This window comes from Manis javanica, chromosome 16 (assembly GCF_040802235.1).
Source record: "Manis javanica isolate MJ-LG chromosome 16, MJ_LKY, whole genome shotgun sequence".
In the NCBI taxonomy this organism is placed as follows: domain Eukaryota; kingdom Metazoa; phylum Chordata; class Mammalia; order Pholidota; family Manidae; genus Manis; species Manis javanica.
In genome coordinates this window covers 57051967-57068431 of record NC_133171.1, presented here as the reverse complement: position 1 = coordinate 57068431, position 16465 = coordinate 57051967, and the positions used below count along the sequence as shown (strand labels likewise).

The 16465-nt window shown below is 54.7% G+C and overlaps 1 protein-coding gene across 7 annotated transcripts in view; it reads right to left on the bottom strand.

Annotated features, from left to right (window-relative positions):
• Positions 1-16465, bottom strand: part of GRM4 (glutamate metabotropic receptor 4) — a 213852-nt gene that overhangs the window by 63371 nt on the left and 134016 nt on the right. For all 7 annotated transcript variants that reach the window (XM_073224122.1, XM_037000768.2, XM_037000766.2 and 4 more), the window contains one exon: positions 7328-7544. In XM_073224122.1, coding sequence (XP_073080223.1) covers positions 7328-7544 — 217 coding nt within the window. The remainder of the gene's footprint in view (positions 1-7327; positions 7545-16465) is intronic.

Sequence of the window (16465 nt, the reverse complement as noted above, 5' to 3'; positions counted from 1 at the left end):
TGCAATTGGCCCCAGTCATCCTAGAACCAAAGACCAAGCCCTGAAGTATCACCCCCTGACACCCACTTCTTTAGGCCTTGAGGGATGTTTCATTTTTCAGCTCTCCTCTGAGAGAAGCACCCAAAATAAACAGTCTCTGGCAAATGCCTAAGGGTGTTTCCAGAGGGGTCAGAATTGTGAAGCACAGCTGCCGTCACATAAGCCTTTGCTCATGAGGATGCCTGGAGTCGGGGGCCACAGACTGTGAAGTCACAGCCCACAGGACATCAGAGCTGCTCCTTAAGAAGCCAAGGCACCGACAGTTACAGACAAGAGGAGGAGCCCCAGAAGAGCAGTGATGCCCCAGGGTGAACGGCTAGTCATCTAATCACTCATTTCTTCATTCTGCAAACATCTATTGAGGCCCCACTATGTATAAGGGAGGACAAGGGGCACAGAGCTGAGCATAGCCTGTCCCTCCTCAGCCTTGAGGATCCCAGAGCCAAGTAAGCCCAGGGGTTAAGTTTGACACCGGGGTGAGTGTCACTGGGGCAGGGAGGAGGGGCCTTGGCACAGAGCCCTGATGGGCAGAGAGGACCCCCGGGGCCCCAAGCAAGTGGGACAAGGCAGGCGGGGATGGTGCGCACCAATACACTCCCTCCAGCAAGAAGGCACAACCCCAGTGGCCAAAAAATGTTAAAATACAGGATTGGCCTAAAAGAAACTCTGCTCAGCTCCATACCACACCCGTCCTCACCCCATGGCCACAAGGACCAGGCCAGGCCCCCCACCAGGGCCCCATCTGCCTCGTCTTCTCCTACCTCTAGGCTCTTGCTCATACTGTTTCCCCACCTGCCGTGCCCTTTTGTCCCTCTGCACTTGCCCACGTACTCTTCTCCTCCTCCCAGCCCTGCTAGGCTGTTGCTGGGCCCCTGCAGCCCTGGAGTGCATCTCTTCACTTCAACAGATGCACCATCCTATCCCTTCTTCCACTCACTCAGGCAAACTGCAGAGCACCAACCGCGTACAGGGAAGGGTGCCTGGTCTGGCTGTGACCTGCTCTTCCCACACGCGTTGAGAGCTAGCTATCTCCTCTCCTCACACAGGGGCTGGGAACCCAGTGGTGTGTGAAATAAATCCGGGAAGCTCAGGCCAGCTGGGAGACTTGAACTGAGCCTCTTCTCCACCCTGCCCTCAGGACAGGCAGCACCTCAGCTGCCACACCCCAAGGCAGGCAGCTAGTGAGAATGACAGGAGCAGAACCCCCACACCTTAGCCTGACCTGCCACAGAGGCCCCGAGAACTCACATCCCTGCCTCTGCCTCCAGGGAAGGATTTCTGTCCTCAGTGAGTCAGCACGGGGTGAGGGACAGCCAGGGAGCTCAGGGGGGGAGGAGGCTGGGGTCCCAGGGCAGCCTAACCTCACCCCCGAGTGCCTACACTCTCAGCCTCAATCTGCCCTTCTGCAGGCTGGAGAGCAACCTCTCAGGCCCAGGCATGGGAAAGGAGCTGAAGAAGTGAGTAGTGGTGACTAGAATTCACAATCAATCATCCATTCCACAAACACTTACCAAGCAACTGCTATTGCTTATAGTGCCAGGAACTGTGCTAGAGGCTGGGGATGTAGCAGAGAACAAAACAGGCAAAAAAGTCTCTGCCCCTGTGGACCATAAACAAATAAAATTTTACTTGTCAAGTGCTATGAAGAAAAACAGAGTGGGGAACAGAGAATGAAGAGTAATGGGCTGGAGAAAGAGTTATTTTAGATACAGTGATCAGAGAGACCTCTCTGAAGAGGGGACACTGGGAAGACACCTGAATGCACAGAGTATGCAGGCCACATGGATAGCCAAAGAAAGAGCTTTCCAGGTAGCAGGACCAGCCAGTGCAAAGGCCCTGAGGTAGGCTTGTGCCCAGAGTGTTAGTAGAGTAGCTAGAATAGGAGGAGCAGAGAGATGGAGGGGCAGTGGAAGTAGATAAGGTCAGGAGATTAGGGGGAGGAAGCAGAAAGGGGAGCAGGCCCTCTAAGTGTCCACCCTTAGGAGTTTCTGGATCCTGGGGGTGCCCTGGAGCAAATCTCTTCTCTCTGGTCTCCCAGGAACATGAGCAGTACTGGCCCCTCCAGCTGGCCAAGCTCCTCCCTTATCACCTTGGAGCCTCCAGAAGGGGAGCATTCTGTTTGCAGCCAGAGAAGCTGAGTCCAGAGAGGTCATGTAACCAGTGCGATGAGGAGGTGCCACAGCCTCAGGCCTCTGGATGCCAGCCCTGCCAGTAGCTGCACTACCAGGCTGCTGCACTGATGGGGGCCATCTAAATGCAAGTCTGCCACTCAGCCCTGGGAGTTGGAGCCAGAGGTCAGACCAGCAGCAGCTTGACTCACCAGCATCTCTGGAATATCAATAGGGGACACAGGGACGCAGCGGGGAGATGAGGCTTTGGAATTTCCTACTGTGCAAGGTACAGAACATCCTCCAAGAAGCAGGCCTGAGGTCCCCATGCTGCTTCCTGCCACACCCAAAGAGGCCATTTGTTCCTGCCCTAGGAACACAGGCCTGGATGTACCTGGGGTCCTGGAATCACACCCAAAGAGGACCAGATCCAAACTCCTTGGATGACTCCCTGGAGAGGCCCCTGCCAGGAGCTGACCTGTGTCCTTCCTGTTATATGCACCAGAGGTGAGGAAATCATCAGCTGGGTCAAATTCCACTCCTGCTATTTTTCCAGCTGTGTGGCTTTAGGGGAGTTACTTAACCTCTCTGAGCTTGTTTTCCCATCCGTGTAATAGAGTTGTCTTGAAAGCTAAACGAGTTAACACATATGAAGAAACACATAAAACAAGGTCTGGTCCACAGGAGGGCTCCATAAATGTTACCTAGTATCACCCATTCTACCCTCACCCACACAGGAGCCCTGACCCTGATACTTGACACTTCTGTGTGACCTTAGGCAGGCCCCTTAACTTCCCTGAGCCTTGATTTTCCTCATCTGTGAAATGCAGCACAGAGTGCAAGCAAATTGAGGCTCACATGGGTTCCCACAGAGATGGAAAGACTGTGGGGTTATAAAAGTATATACTCTAGACCCCAACCCCTGAAAGTGGCTAGGACAGTGATGGGAGGCACTGAAGACTGGACCGGGTCTGTGCTGCCCCCTCCAGCCTGTCTCTCCTTCCCAGGGTGACTCACTCACATTCTCCTAGGCGCCCAGGCAGGCCTGCTCTACATGCCTAATCCCAGCCTGTCGTGCAGCCTCAGCCTGCAGGGAAGAGAGCGTCCTGGCTGCACGTGCACCCAGATGGGAGATGAACCAGACTCCTCACACAAGTGCACACATGCACATGGGCCCGACCACGGACACCCCTACTGAGGCAGGCCTGCTGGTCATGCATCCAGAAAATCACATATGTGCACCTTCCCCACACACCCGAGTCCTGTCCTGGCTGCCTTTGGAGCTCTGCTAGCTGTCCTGTCACCACCAGACCAGCTATCCTGTAAGACCCAGGCTGGCCTGTGGTTTTTGTCCTTAGCCCTGTCTTCTCTGGACCTGCAGCCTCGGTCAGGGCCCCACACAGCCCCCTCAGGCCTTCCAGCAGTCCCCATACCTCCCCAGGAATGGCCAAACACCAGGAATGGCTGAGGCCCAGGAAGCTGGACCCCTGATAACAGCCCTCCAATGTGCGTCCACGAGCTCTCACCTCCATGAGGATGAGCGAGGAGCATGTTTCCTTCTGATAACAGCCAGATTTATCCCCATAGCGCAGATGAAGAAACCAAAACCTAGAGAGACAGAGGGACTCTCCCAGGATCCCTCAGCCAGTACTTGGCCGAGCCGGGGTCCAGGTGTGTCTGCCAGGGCCTGTCCACTAACCATGTGCGGCTACCTCTGTGAGTGAGCTGGAAGATGGAGAGCTTGGGTTAGACAGGCCTGAGTCCGACAGCCTGGCTCCGGGTCCTACTACAACACCTTGCTGTGTGAGCATGGGCCAGCTACCTCACCCCTAGGCCTCAGTCCCCCTAGCTATAAAATGAGGACCAAAACACAGAGCCCACACGGTTGTCACCAGGATTCATGAAAATGCAGGGAGGGTGCCTGGCACAAGCAGGGCTCAGTCAAGGGCCACAGGATGGCCCGGGGCATATGCTACCTAAGTGAGCAATTGGAGTGGGAGGACACAATGATGGGGGCTGGGAAAACCAGTGCCAGGGCTTTCTTTAAGTCCTAAGTCAATGGCCTGATCTGTGCTGGCTGTCACCCAGGAGCTCCCCACCCAGAGGAGAGGACACAGCTGGGTTCCAGTCCCAGCTCCTCCACATTCTGGTTGCGGCATCAGGAAAGTGACCTACTCCCTGTGGCCTCAGTTTCCTCATCTATAAGTTGGGCATAATTATGCTGCCCTGAAGGACCCAGAACCCAGCGCACAGTAGGCAGCCAGAACTTGCCGGCCGAGCTCACCATGGCTCTCATGTACAGCCTCATCCTGGCAAGCATGCCCTCCCCTCTGCCCTGCTCCCTGGCACTCCTCTGAGCAACACACAGATGATTTATACTTCAGAGGACAAATCAATACAATATACGGCATATATATAATATAAATATATTATATATTTATAATATAATATATAATATTTTATTTATATATATAATTTATATAATTTATAATATATATATATAATTTATAATATATATATATATAATTTATATATAATTTATATAATTATATATTTATATATAATTTATATATATATTTAATTTATATATATATAATTATATATAATTATATATAATTTATATATATATATATATATAATTTATATAATTATATATAATTATATATAAAAAATATAATATATATAATTTATAATATAATATAAATATATATAATATAAATATAAAGACACCTTTAATCTTTCATGCGGATTAGGCTACAAGGTACAACGGCCTCCTTCTACAGGCCGCTCAATTCTGATTTCAATTTGGCCAGCTGCAGCGCACCTTTCCCTCTCCTCTTTTCACCCCCTCAACACGTTCCTCCAAATCAAATTTAATTTAGTGGGCAGGGCCGGGAGACTGAGCTGCCCATACCCAAACGTAGGGCCCACCAGGACCCAGGGCTGCCCAGCCCGCAGGTGGATAGCAGGGGCAGTGTGGGGATGGGGGAGGCCAGGCCCTCAGTGGTGGGATGGAGCGAGGGGGCAGGGGCACCCTGAGGGGCACTTTACCAGGCCAGGAGTGCCCCAAGCTGGAGGCCCTGGCAGAGTAGTTAGTTCTCTCGTTTTTCTAAGACTTTGAAAAAGTCTTAGAAGCCTTTACATTTTCTAACTACTCAAATGCCTGATTAGCTGTTTGTGTAAAAATCAAACCATATAGTCTTAGCTTCAGCTAAAGCACAGTCACCAGACCTCACTTCAATCCCATGCCTCTCCTGCTCCTAACATGTCAGCGTGTGTCCCTCCAGGCTATATGTGTGTGACTGTCATATACCAACCCTTGCACAGGGCTGGTCCATGTGGGTCTCAGTTAATGCAGTAGGAGACAGAGTGACAGAGTGACAAGAATACTAAAGCAGTCAAGACCTCTACTCTTGGAGCTAGGCTGCCTGGCTTCAAACCCCTTCTCTATCTTTAACTTGCTGTGTGACCTGGTACCAGTTATTATTTGGCCTCTCTGTGCCTCAACTTCCTCCCTTTAAAATAGGGGAAGCTACCTCAGAGGGTAGGAAGGATGACCCAGGACAAGAGGTGTAAAACTGGTACTCTGCACGTGCTGGGACCATGGAGAGGGAGTGGCTGGAGTGGCTTCTAGGTTCCTGACAGCAGACTGAACACCACTGAACATTAAAACTCTGGACCTTCTGTCCCTGCCCTCATCCAGCACCTTGTCCCCAAATCCTGCAGAGGTTGCACCTTAAACAGAAAGGTGGTGGGCTTGTTTGGGGAAGAGTGCGAGCCATTGAGGAGGAGAGGACCAGCAGAGCAGGGAGAGTGGGGCCAGTCCAGGGAGAGGGGGCAGTGTCCGAGCACAGGAGGAAAGGACATGTGGGCAGCCTGCTGCTGGGAACCTGCCTGGAGGTGGGAGTGGGGTCCCATCCCCCACGGCTTCCCCACTCCAGGCCCAGGGGCCACAGCAGGGCAAGGCCCCCAGTGGTAGCCAACAGTCAGCGCGGCCCCACCACCACCGCCCTGCCGCCCTCTCCACCTGGTTACAGGCACCAGAGCTGCTTCAGCCATACAATTAAAGGGGTTTATCTGAGATTTATAGCAGGATTATGCCCACAGGGTGTTACCAGTGCCAGCCTCTGGACACTCTGTGGTCCTTAGGAAAAGCAATTAGAATCCTGAGTTATACAGTTATAAATACATAGACGCTGTCCCCCAGAGTCCAGGGCACCACAGTGAGCTATTTAGAGACAAGCCTTGGGGGAGGTAGGGAGGAGGGCGAGGGGCCCACTCTGTGGGGAGGTAGGTCGTCAGGATGGGGAGGGCCTCCCTGCTTCTCCCCACACCCACACAGGGCAGGTGCCGTCTGGCGGCCTCAGAGCCCTCGGTGAGCCAACCCTCTTAGCAAAGCTCCCCCAACCCAGGGGGCAGCCCTCAGCACAGCTGTCAGAAAGACCCACTCAGTGACCCGGGCTTTGGGCCTGCCAAGGTGCTGACTTTTGTTATGTTAGCCCCTTACTACTTGCTAAAACCTAAAGCTTTATCTCTAGAGCTTCTGAGGACAATTAAGGGAATGCAGTGAGCTTAATGGGGGAAAGGTGGCCTGTGGTAAGTGGGGGAAACTAGAGGGGAGAAAATCACTTTCCTACAGTTCCCCAGATCTGGAATGGGAGGCACCTACTCACTGAAGCCAGAACCAGCCCAGCCTGCCCGTGCGAAATGTGACTCTGCAGCCCCTGCCCCTCACTCCCACCACACAGCTCAATTTTAGCGATTCCAAATTCCCAATCCTTCAAACAAGCCTTGCTCCAAGAACCTGCTGGCTAGCCACTTGTCCCCTGGGTCTATGAGCCCCCTGGGTCCCTGAAACCTCCTTAAACAAGGCCACCTCCATCCACACCCTCTTCTCCCCATCTCTGCCTGAGAATAGCAGCTGTTCCACTGGCTCCCACCCCAGGAATACTGACAGTCCCCATGTCGGAAGTCATTCGCATCTGCCCTGCCCCCAGGAGTCACCTGGCCACCCAGTGCTCCGGGGAAAGTCGGAGGCCCATGAGGGGAATGGCCCAGGGCAGGCAGAGCCCACAAGATGCTGGGGGAGGCTCTAGGGCAGTGCTCGGCCACTATGCTGTGACATCCCCCAGTCCCCGAGCAGGACCCTGCAGGACCCTGCAGGCAGGTGCCTGACTCACCATCCTCCCGGGACTTCTGGATGAAGGCCTCCACGCCGCTCTCACCGTAGCTGCCCTCTGAGGCCAGCGTGGACACGTAATTCCACTTGAGGGCGCGGACGATGTCCACCATGGCCTGGGCCTGGTACGTATCCGAGGGTACCACGCGGGAGAAGAAGTCGTAGCGGCTGTTGTCACTCAGGTCAGGGGCTGTGGAGGCGTAGCTGATCTGGGGGATCTGGGGGTGAGAGGGGCTGCTGATGGGGGTGGCTGACACCCCCACCTTGCCCAGCCAGCACCATTCCCCTGTACACCAATCTCCTTCCTGTCCCCACAGCCTTGGGACCCCCCAGCCCTTCCCACAGATACTGCCTCTTCTCATCTGGGGGAAACCCTGTGACACGAGCTAGACAGGTCCCAGCCCACAGCAGCCCAGGGACCCGACGCCTCCTGCCTCCACTCAGCTCTCCCCTGACCCTACCCCACCCATGCCCTCCCCACTTCCAAGAGCCTCTTGGGCCTCAATTCACAAAAAGAGCTGGGAGATGCCAGCTGGAGAAAATCCCCCAGTGGGTGAAACAGTTCAGCCTGGGGATGGAGTGGGGAGGAGGTATTTTCAGAGGGGCCCTGAGGGGTCATTTGGTCCATCTCCTTTCCCCAGGCAGCCCCTCATGTCACCACCCGGCAGACCCTGTCCCCATAGCTCCCTCAGGGCTCAGGCTCCCTCCTCTGGTCCAGCCCAGAGGAGACAGAGCCCAGGTCCCAGCTGCTCCCCACAGCCCGGGCCTGCCCCTTGGAGGGAATCCCAGGAGGCCAGAGGGCAGGTCAGAGGGCAGAGCCACAGGGAAGACCCTATCTCAGTGGCCTGGGGTACATGCAGCCTGGCACACAGGGCTGGGAGGCCTCAAAGGCAGACTCCAGGCTCCTGCCCTGAGCCCCAGCTCTCTCAGCTGTACAGCAGCTTCCTGCTCCCACCTGGGCCCCCCACAACCCATGCTTACCCACATCCCCACTGCCCTCCTCACAGGGTCCTCCCCTTCCTGACTCCCCAGGGCTGGTTGTGCCATATGCTCTATATCCCCACTGTGCTCCATACCTACACACATGCCCTCTGCCCTGCTCTCAGTTGTCCAGGGTGGCAGGTAAAGAGGCGGGCATACTGATCTGGGCTGATGTCAAATCTAAGATTATATTTGACATAAGAAATCATTAAGATTCGGTCCTGGCCAAAAATACTTGTGGCCAGCACTTCAGTTTCTGTGGCAAACTGAGGGTGAGAAATGTTCCAGGGCAAGAAGACTGGGGACATCCCCTGGACAAGTGTTTGCCCACCTAGCCTATGTCTACAGCTTTTCTATTCCCAGGGACAGTGGCACCCATCTTCCACTGAGGATGCCCATTAGGAAAGGGTATGGCCTGGCTCAGCCCCTGCAATGCCCCCCAGATGATTGGTTTTCTGGATCTGCTGAGCAGCTACACATTAATTGCCAAGCCCTCTTTCTGTAGTTCTTGTGGTCCTTGTAAAATGGTAAGTACTATGTACTGCCCCGGCAATCTCCACTGTTATTCACCATGGCACCAGCTAATTGCAAAACTTTGGAAACATCCCAGTGAAAGAAGCTATAGTTAGCCAAGGTATACTATGCAGCTGTGCAAAAGAACAAGGCAGCTTTCTGTGCTCTGCTCTGGACAGCTCTCCAAGACATACAGGAAACACAACAGCAACTGAGCAGCAAGCTGCAGACCTGTGTGCAAGCGACACCCGCCTCACTGTATGAGGCTCAGTGTATACTCATGCTACTCCAAAACAAAACAGCTCGGAAGGAACCAGGTGGCTGGGGACAGGACCAGGCAGGAACCTTTCACTTAGACCCTTTATATGCTTTGCCTGTAGAATCATGCAAATATAGCACCTGTCTAGAAAACAAACCACACTTGTCCCCTCTCCTGCCTGTGCCTGAAAATTAGCCCAGTCCTCTCTGCTTCAGAGTGCACTTAGCATGGAAATATGGACTCTCAAATGTGGACTCTGATTGGATGTTTGATAGTTGTTATTTTTAAGGCCTGATAATGGTGGTATGTATGAGGTAGGTTGGCTGGTTGGTCTTTAAGGGTTCCTATCTCTTGGGGCAGGGTTTCTCAGTCTGAGCACTATTAACACTTTGGGGGGTTTAATTGTTTGGGGCTGTCCTGTGTGCTCTAGGGTGTTAAGCAGCATCCCATACCCTACCCACTAGATGCCAGTAGCATACCCTTTCCCCAGCTGTGACAACCAAAAGTGTCTCTAGACATTGCCAAATGTCCCCTAGGGGGCAGAATTGTCCCCAGTTGAGACCTACTGTTTTAGAGCTCAGATGGAAATTTTTCAGGATGAAGTGCTATGATGACGTCTGAGGCTTGCTCCAAAAGGATCTTGGTAGGAGCGTGTGGAAAAGTCAGTAACACTGGCTGAGAGCAGACAGCTGCTGAGTGGCATGGCCACGGGGGCTCACCGACCACTCTGCTGTGCTTTTGTACAGACCCAAAATATCCATATTTTTAAAACTTTTTAATAGTAAACAAAACAAAGTAAATGACATCCCTGGGTCATCGCTCTGAACAGAAGTGCCCTGAATTTGCTGCTGGAGCTGGAGAAGGAGGAGACTGCCAGGGCAGGGTGCGGCCTGCCTTCACGGCAAAGCCCCCAGGAAAGACAAGACAGCTTCTTGGTTTGTTTGCAGGCCTCCCTCTCTGCCTGGCTCTCAGCAGAGAGTGCTAATCGCACCCCCAGGAATCCACTATCTTCCTAATTAAAAGCAGCCTGTCTCCTCTTCCAATGTTTTCTCCCAACATAGTGCCGGGAGTCAAAAGGGCCACACACAGCAGAGGGGCAGGGGACAGAGTGGGACTGGACAGAGCCATTCACATGGGCGGACGGGCAGGTGACTTCTCACTCACCCCTCATTCCTCCTTCCCCGCCACCTTCCGCCCCGCCTCTCCCCTAGTTCAGGAGCAGAATCAGGGACAGCAGATGGACAGAGATGTCTGGGTATCAGGACCAGAGCCCGTCCCCACTGAGCCCAGCCTCGGACAGCAGTCCTCAGCCCCAGCCCGCCCGTGCCCCTCTGCAAGCTGTTCCCATAAAGGGCAGGAGCGTCAAGCGCGGGGTTCCTGCAGGATATGGTGTCAGCCTGCAGCAGGGCCCCAGCCTGACTTCAGGAGCTCAGGAAAGGCCCCTGCTCCGCCTCCAGCGATCCCTAGGACCCAGGAACAAGCCCCCAGCCTGGAGACGATTGGAGGAGAAGGCATGACCTCCAGAAAAGGGTCCTAGGGATAACCAGCATCCTCTTACATGTCCCCTCTGCCAGCGTCTCCTGCCCACCCCTCGGCTCCCTCCTCAGCAACAGGCCCTCCCGAGTTGCCTGGGCGAATAGTTTCAAGCAGATCTGGGAGCTACCTGGCTCAGATTCAGATCCCACTTCCACCGGCTGGGAAACCTTGGGCAAGTTACTTCACCTCCCAGGCCTCAGGTTCCTCAGCTGCAAAATGGGAAAAATTACAATCCCAGTCTCACAAGGTGGTGAGGGTCACCAGGGGGCCCTCACAGGACGTGCTCAGCACAGCACCTGGCAGGCAGGAAGCACTCAAAAGGTGAGCTTTCCTAGCAAGTCATTCTCAGGCCCTTCACACTTTCTCTTGGCCCTCTCTCTGGTTCCTGACCGCCTAGGGCCCCTCCAGCCTCCCCCGTTGCCCCCATCCCCTATCAGGGCTCTCTCCCAGCACAGCCATCCTATGTTCTGGGGGGTGGGGACACCGACTCCTCAGAATGCTGGCAGGCCTCCAAGGCTCTCCTTCTCCCCAGTCCCCTCCCAGCCTGCAGGGGACCGGGGAGAGGCAGGGACCAACCTGGGGACCCCATGGGCAGCATGGCTGTGACAGCCTGGCCAGTGGGGCTCTAATGTCTCTGCAGCCCAGCAGAGTTGGGGACCTCTGGGGGGGCCCATTGCCATTCTCCTCAGGGAAGGTTCCTCGCCTTTCACACTGGCAAGGCAAAGGGCCCGCCCCACCCTGTATGCTGTGCCTTCACCTCTCTGCCTCCCTGGCTCCCTCCGTCCCATCACCCAGCACTCTGAGCACCTGCCGTGTGCCAGGCAAGGACCTAGATTCCAGGGGCATCTGACCAACCAGTGTCCTACTTTCGGTCCATCTGTCTGTCTTTTTCTCTTCCTCTCTGCCTGTCTTCACCTGCCCACAGAACGCATTAATCATCTCCCCATGCCCAAATCTTCCCAGTGCATCAAGGCCCAGCTCATGTGCCACCTCGTCCAGGCAGCCCTCCTGAGCTCTCATTCTCCAGAACACCACAGCCCCAAGTAGGACTGCTCCACGGGTACCAGGCATGTCCTCCAGGTTAGGATGCTTCGTCTACTTGTCAAGTCAACAAGCATTCTAGGTGCCCATGTCGTGCTTGGCAAGGGATATGCTGAGGGGTCCGGGACTCATCCTACCCCCAACCACTACATCCTGGAGGACAACCTAGGAAGGGGGCAGGTGGGATCCCTGGGTGACACACAGTGTGTCTGCAGCTGGCAGCCAGTAGAGCCTGGCACTTACAGAAGGGATGAAGGAAGTGGGAAGGAAGTGCATGAATAAACCTCTCTCACTCTCTGGCTTCTGGAGTGACAAGGAAGTCCATGCCATGTGGGGAAAGACAAAAGCTGCTTCAGGGCTTGAGCAACAACGAAGATGAATGCCAAGTGCATCTGTGTGTGTGTGTGTGTGTGTGTGTGTGTGTGTGTGTGTGTGTGTGTGTGTATGCACACACACGTGAGCACGTGCCAGAGCATGCGCCCTGAGCACACAAGTGCACAGCACATTCATTCACTTATTTATTCCTCCTACTGACAATCACTGAGCGCTGATGGCCTGCCAGGCATAGTTCTGAGCACTGGGGATAGACAGGTGGGCACTTTCCTAGTGGGGCTCCCAGTCTAGACAGGCAAGCAGTGGAAAGGTGATAGGGAGCTGTTAGATGGGGATAAGAGTTCAGGAGAAAATACAAGGGGAAAAGCAGGGAACTGTTAGAGAGAGCGGCCAGGGAAGCCCTCTGCCAAGGTAACGCATGAGTGAAAACTCCAAGGAGACAGAGGGAGGCACATGTGTATTTGAGCAAGGGCATTTCAAGCAAAGGCAGCAGCTAGTGCAAAGGCCCATACACATTTGTGCATGTGTGCATAAGCATGTACAGGCATGTGTCCATGCACATGTGTGTGTCTGTGTGTGTGTGTATAGAACCTGAACCTGTTCTCAGGCTGCCCCAGACCTGACCGGCAGCTCTACGCACCTGCCCAGGTAGGGGGACCCTGGCTGGCACACAGGTGGGGCCCCAGGGTGCCCACAGCTCTAGCTCTGGGTCACTGACTCCCAAACTAGCTGAATCTGGGGACCCCCTGAGAGCAGCGGTCGGTGTTCCGCACCATGCAGAGAAAACAGCAGTAACTGGAGGCAGGTGAGTACCTCAGAGCACCCAGGGCACAGTCCCCTGAAGGAGGATGCACTGTTCAAAGCTTTTCTGAGCAGTCAGGGATGAAACCCCCACCCTGACCTTCATAAGGCCAGTGGCATCCCAGCCAAGTGGCTGGATGTAAGGCCATCACTGTGGGTACCTCTGGGCCGCCTGACAGAAACTCCAACCCTCTTCCTGTGAGTGTGAGTGTTTAAAAGCACCTCCCTTTCCTTCCTCTTCCCTAATGCCTGGCACAGCACGTAAGTTTCCAGCTGCAAAATGGGAAAAATTACAGCTCTAGAGCCAGCCTGCCATCTAGCTATGAAACCTTAAGCAAGGGAGCAGCTTCTTGGGGTTCGGTTTCCTCCCTTATCAAGTAGTCACGGTACCGGCAGAGAGACTGCGTGAGCTAGTACACGCAAAGTGCTCACAACAGGGGGCCACAGCAAATGCGAGCTATTATTATCAGAGAGAGAGGCAAGCCTAGGACCACTGTGCCCATTTTGTGGATGAGGAAACTGAGGCTCAGAGAGATGAAAGCGTGCTCTGAGTTTCAAAAGAGATATCAGAAGCAAAGCACAGATGGAGCTGCTCTGCATCCCTGAGTCCCGGCCTCCAGCCTTGGAGCTGACACTGCTCTTTCTGATCCATGCACAAGCCAGGCCAGGCAGCCACAAACTGAGGCTGGGATCCTGCAGCCACCTCTGGCCACCAGCCCAGGCCAAGGCCCAGGCAGACCTTGGGACCCCAACCTGCCTGGCTGTAGCCCCTCTCACCAGGAAAGCAGGAGACCCTGCATGGGGCTGGGCAGACCCTGGAGTTGGCGCCTGCTCCTTGCCATTCTATCCTGGTTACTTGAGGCCTCCACCGCCCGGCTCTCAGCATGAGCTGTTTTCATCGCAGATAAAAGGCAGCCAGGATTCAGGTACATGAAAGCTGCCCAGGCAGGAATGTGTGGTTCAGAGAGCTGGCGACAGGATGGAAGACCAGCGTCCAAAGGCCTGGCCTGCACAGTCAGGGCTGGGTCACTGTCCCGCACCCCCAACACCCTCACCAGCTGAGCCACGTACTCTCTCCCAAGGGGTCTTTGCTTCAGAGACATAGTGCCCAGAAAGAGCCAGAGGTGTCGCCAATCATCCCTTCCCCACTCTGCGGGGCCTCGGGAGGAACAGAGTAGGAGTGTGTCTCCCTGAGAGCTGGGCACACAGTAGGTGCTCCACACACCCTCATGGAGCACCAAGCACCTCCTCTTGGCCAGGTGCTGAGGACGCAGATTTCAGTGACCCACCTTCAGAGAACCAGCCTGGGGATCCTCACAGTGACCGGTCTCCAGGCTGTTGGGTAGGGTTTGGGGCAACAAGGTATTTACTGGGGGCCTCGCATGGGGGCTGCAGGGAGAGCAGAGGCTGGCAGTATGGGATGAGGGTGTGGACAGATTGAAGAAGGGAAATGGGGTGGTGCAAAGAGGGGGGCATAAGATTAATGGGCCTTCACGGTGGCTGGGAAGGGTGGTCACAGTGAAAGACCAGGGACTCAGCAATGGGGCAGTGGGCAGGACCCAGCATTTGGAGGGGGCACCAGTGGCCCCCACCCTCAGCCTGATCAGGCCCACCTGACAGGCATCTTGGGGTTCAAGAGCAGAAGGCAAAAGTGACCTACAGCTCAGGACAGTCCCAGGGAGGCCTCACACACCCAGACCCTTATGGTCATGCCCATCCTCCCACCAATTACCAGTAACAGAGAAGGCCTGAAAAGTGACCTGGGAGGAGGGGTACAGGATGCCCTGGGCAGGGCACTGGGCTGGCATCTGGGTGGTCTTCAGAAGGTTTAGGATGGGCCCCAGATAGGGCTATCTGCCACCTGCCCCAGGACCTCCTCCAGGGCCACACACTGGGGCCTTCCTCTACACCCACAAGGATGTTTGGTGGCCACAAGCCTCTTCCCCAAGACCCTCTGGGAATTCAGGTCAGGATGCCTGGGCTGCCCACTTCAGGACACCCTCATTAATCAGATCTCATTACTCTACTCTGCGGGCACAGACCAGCCACCGACTCTGGCCAGTCACTCAGGGGCCTGGCCATGTGCCCCTGCCTGGCCCAGGGCCAGCCGGCCTATGCCCCCGTGCAATCGATCAGTCTGCCGGCTGCCCAGGCAAGCCCTGACTCAGCCCTCTGCCGGTGAGCTGAGCCAGCCAGCCTCCACCACCCAGGGCCTTCAGCCTCCCCGGCTCTCCCCCACCCCAGGCCTAGAAACTGGGTGGCTCTGGCCCTCCTCTGCCTCACATAGGCCCTTTCTTCCCATACCATGGCCGACAGCATTTCCCAGCGCAACTGAGAAGTGGACACCAGAGTCTTCTAGCTGGCAAATGCCTTCTTGAAAGAGAATAAAACTTGCCCAGAGGGGACTAACTGGACAGCCCATGCTACCATCATGTAAACCTCAGCCTCCCCCTTACACAGCAAGCACCCATGTACACATGCAAGCGCGCACACACACACACACACACACACACACACACACACACACACACACACAGATCTGAGGGTAATGCTGACAGCCCAGGGCAAGGAGGGCTGCCCACATCTCTTGTGGGGTAGGGCCCTCAGGCAGCAGTGGGAGAGCCGGCCTGCTTCCTGTCCATGCTCAGTCCCCACCTCCACTCCTGGCTGTCACACCACGGGTCAAAGCAGCCCATCTGTCTCCTACTCAAAGGATCAGGCAGGGGTGGGGGCCAAGGGCCCCAGAGGGTTGTGCCAATGGCTCTGCTTTGAGCAACGGCTTACTTCTAAACATAATTATTAATTTCACGCTTATCATATGCAAACCTCTGTCTCCCAAATGAGATGAAATTGATTTAATTAGAAACTCCATTATCAAGCCTTTTAGATTCAAACTTTTAATTTGGATTACCAACCCCACCCATGGCTGCCAAAGAGAGGCTCAGGGCCACTGACCTTTCTTCCCAAGGCCCCAGGCACAGTCTGGACACACAGGCACACCCCCCTGCCACCAGTACCCTCCCAGCCCGGTCAGGGCCCCTTGCCAGGACTGTTACCCATTGCCCACACTCACAGCAGGTGTCACACACAAGCAACCCCTTTTTCTCCTGGCATCAGAATGGGGAAACAGTTTGAGAAAAGCTCCTATCATCTTACAGTGGAAGGACTTGATCTGAAGTGGGCAGCAGACAGGAGAGATAACAGGCTTTCCCTCTTCTTGCAAAATGCATGCACCAGCCCCCCTTTGGGAGACCCTCCCAGCACTAATAAAATTCCCTTTCAGCTCAGCTCAGGGCAGTCTGTCAAAGTTATCAGCACTTGGCATTTTAACAAAGCATTTTCCACATATTACCTCTGACCTTGTCTCCAACTACTCCTATCTTGGCCTCACTCACAAGGCTCCAGTCCCACCAGCCTCCTTGCTGTACCTTGAACATGCCAGGCACTCTGCCTCAGGGCCTCTGCATTGGCTGTTCCCTCTGCCTGAATGCTCTTCCCCCATGTATGTGGCTTACTCCCTCAAGTCCTTGCCTTTAGGACTGCTCAAATCTCATCTTCTCAGGAAGGCCTTTCCAACCACCCTGTCTAATACTAACTCCTCTTCTCTCCCTGTGCCCCATCTCCACCTCCTCTGCTTGATTTTCCCTATAACAATGATCACTTTCTAGCATGCAC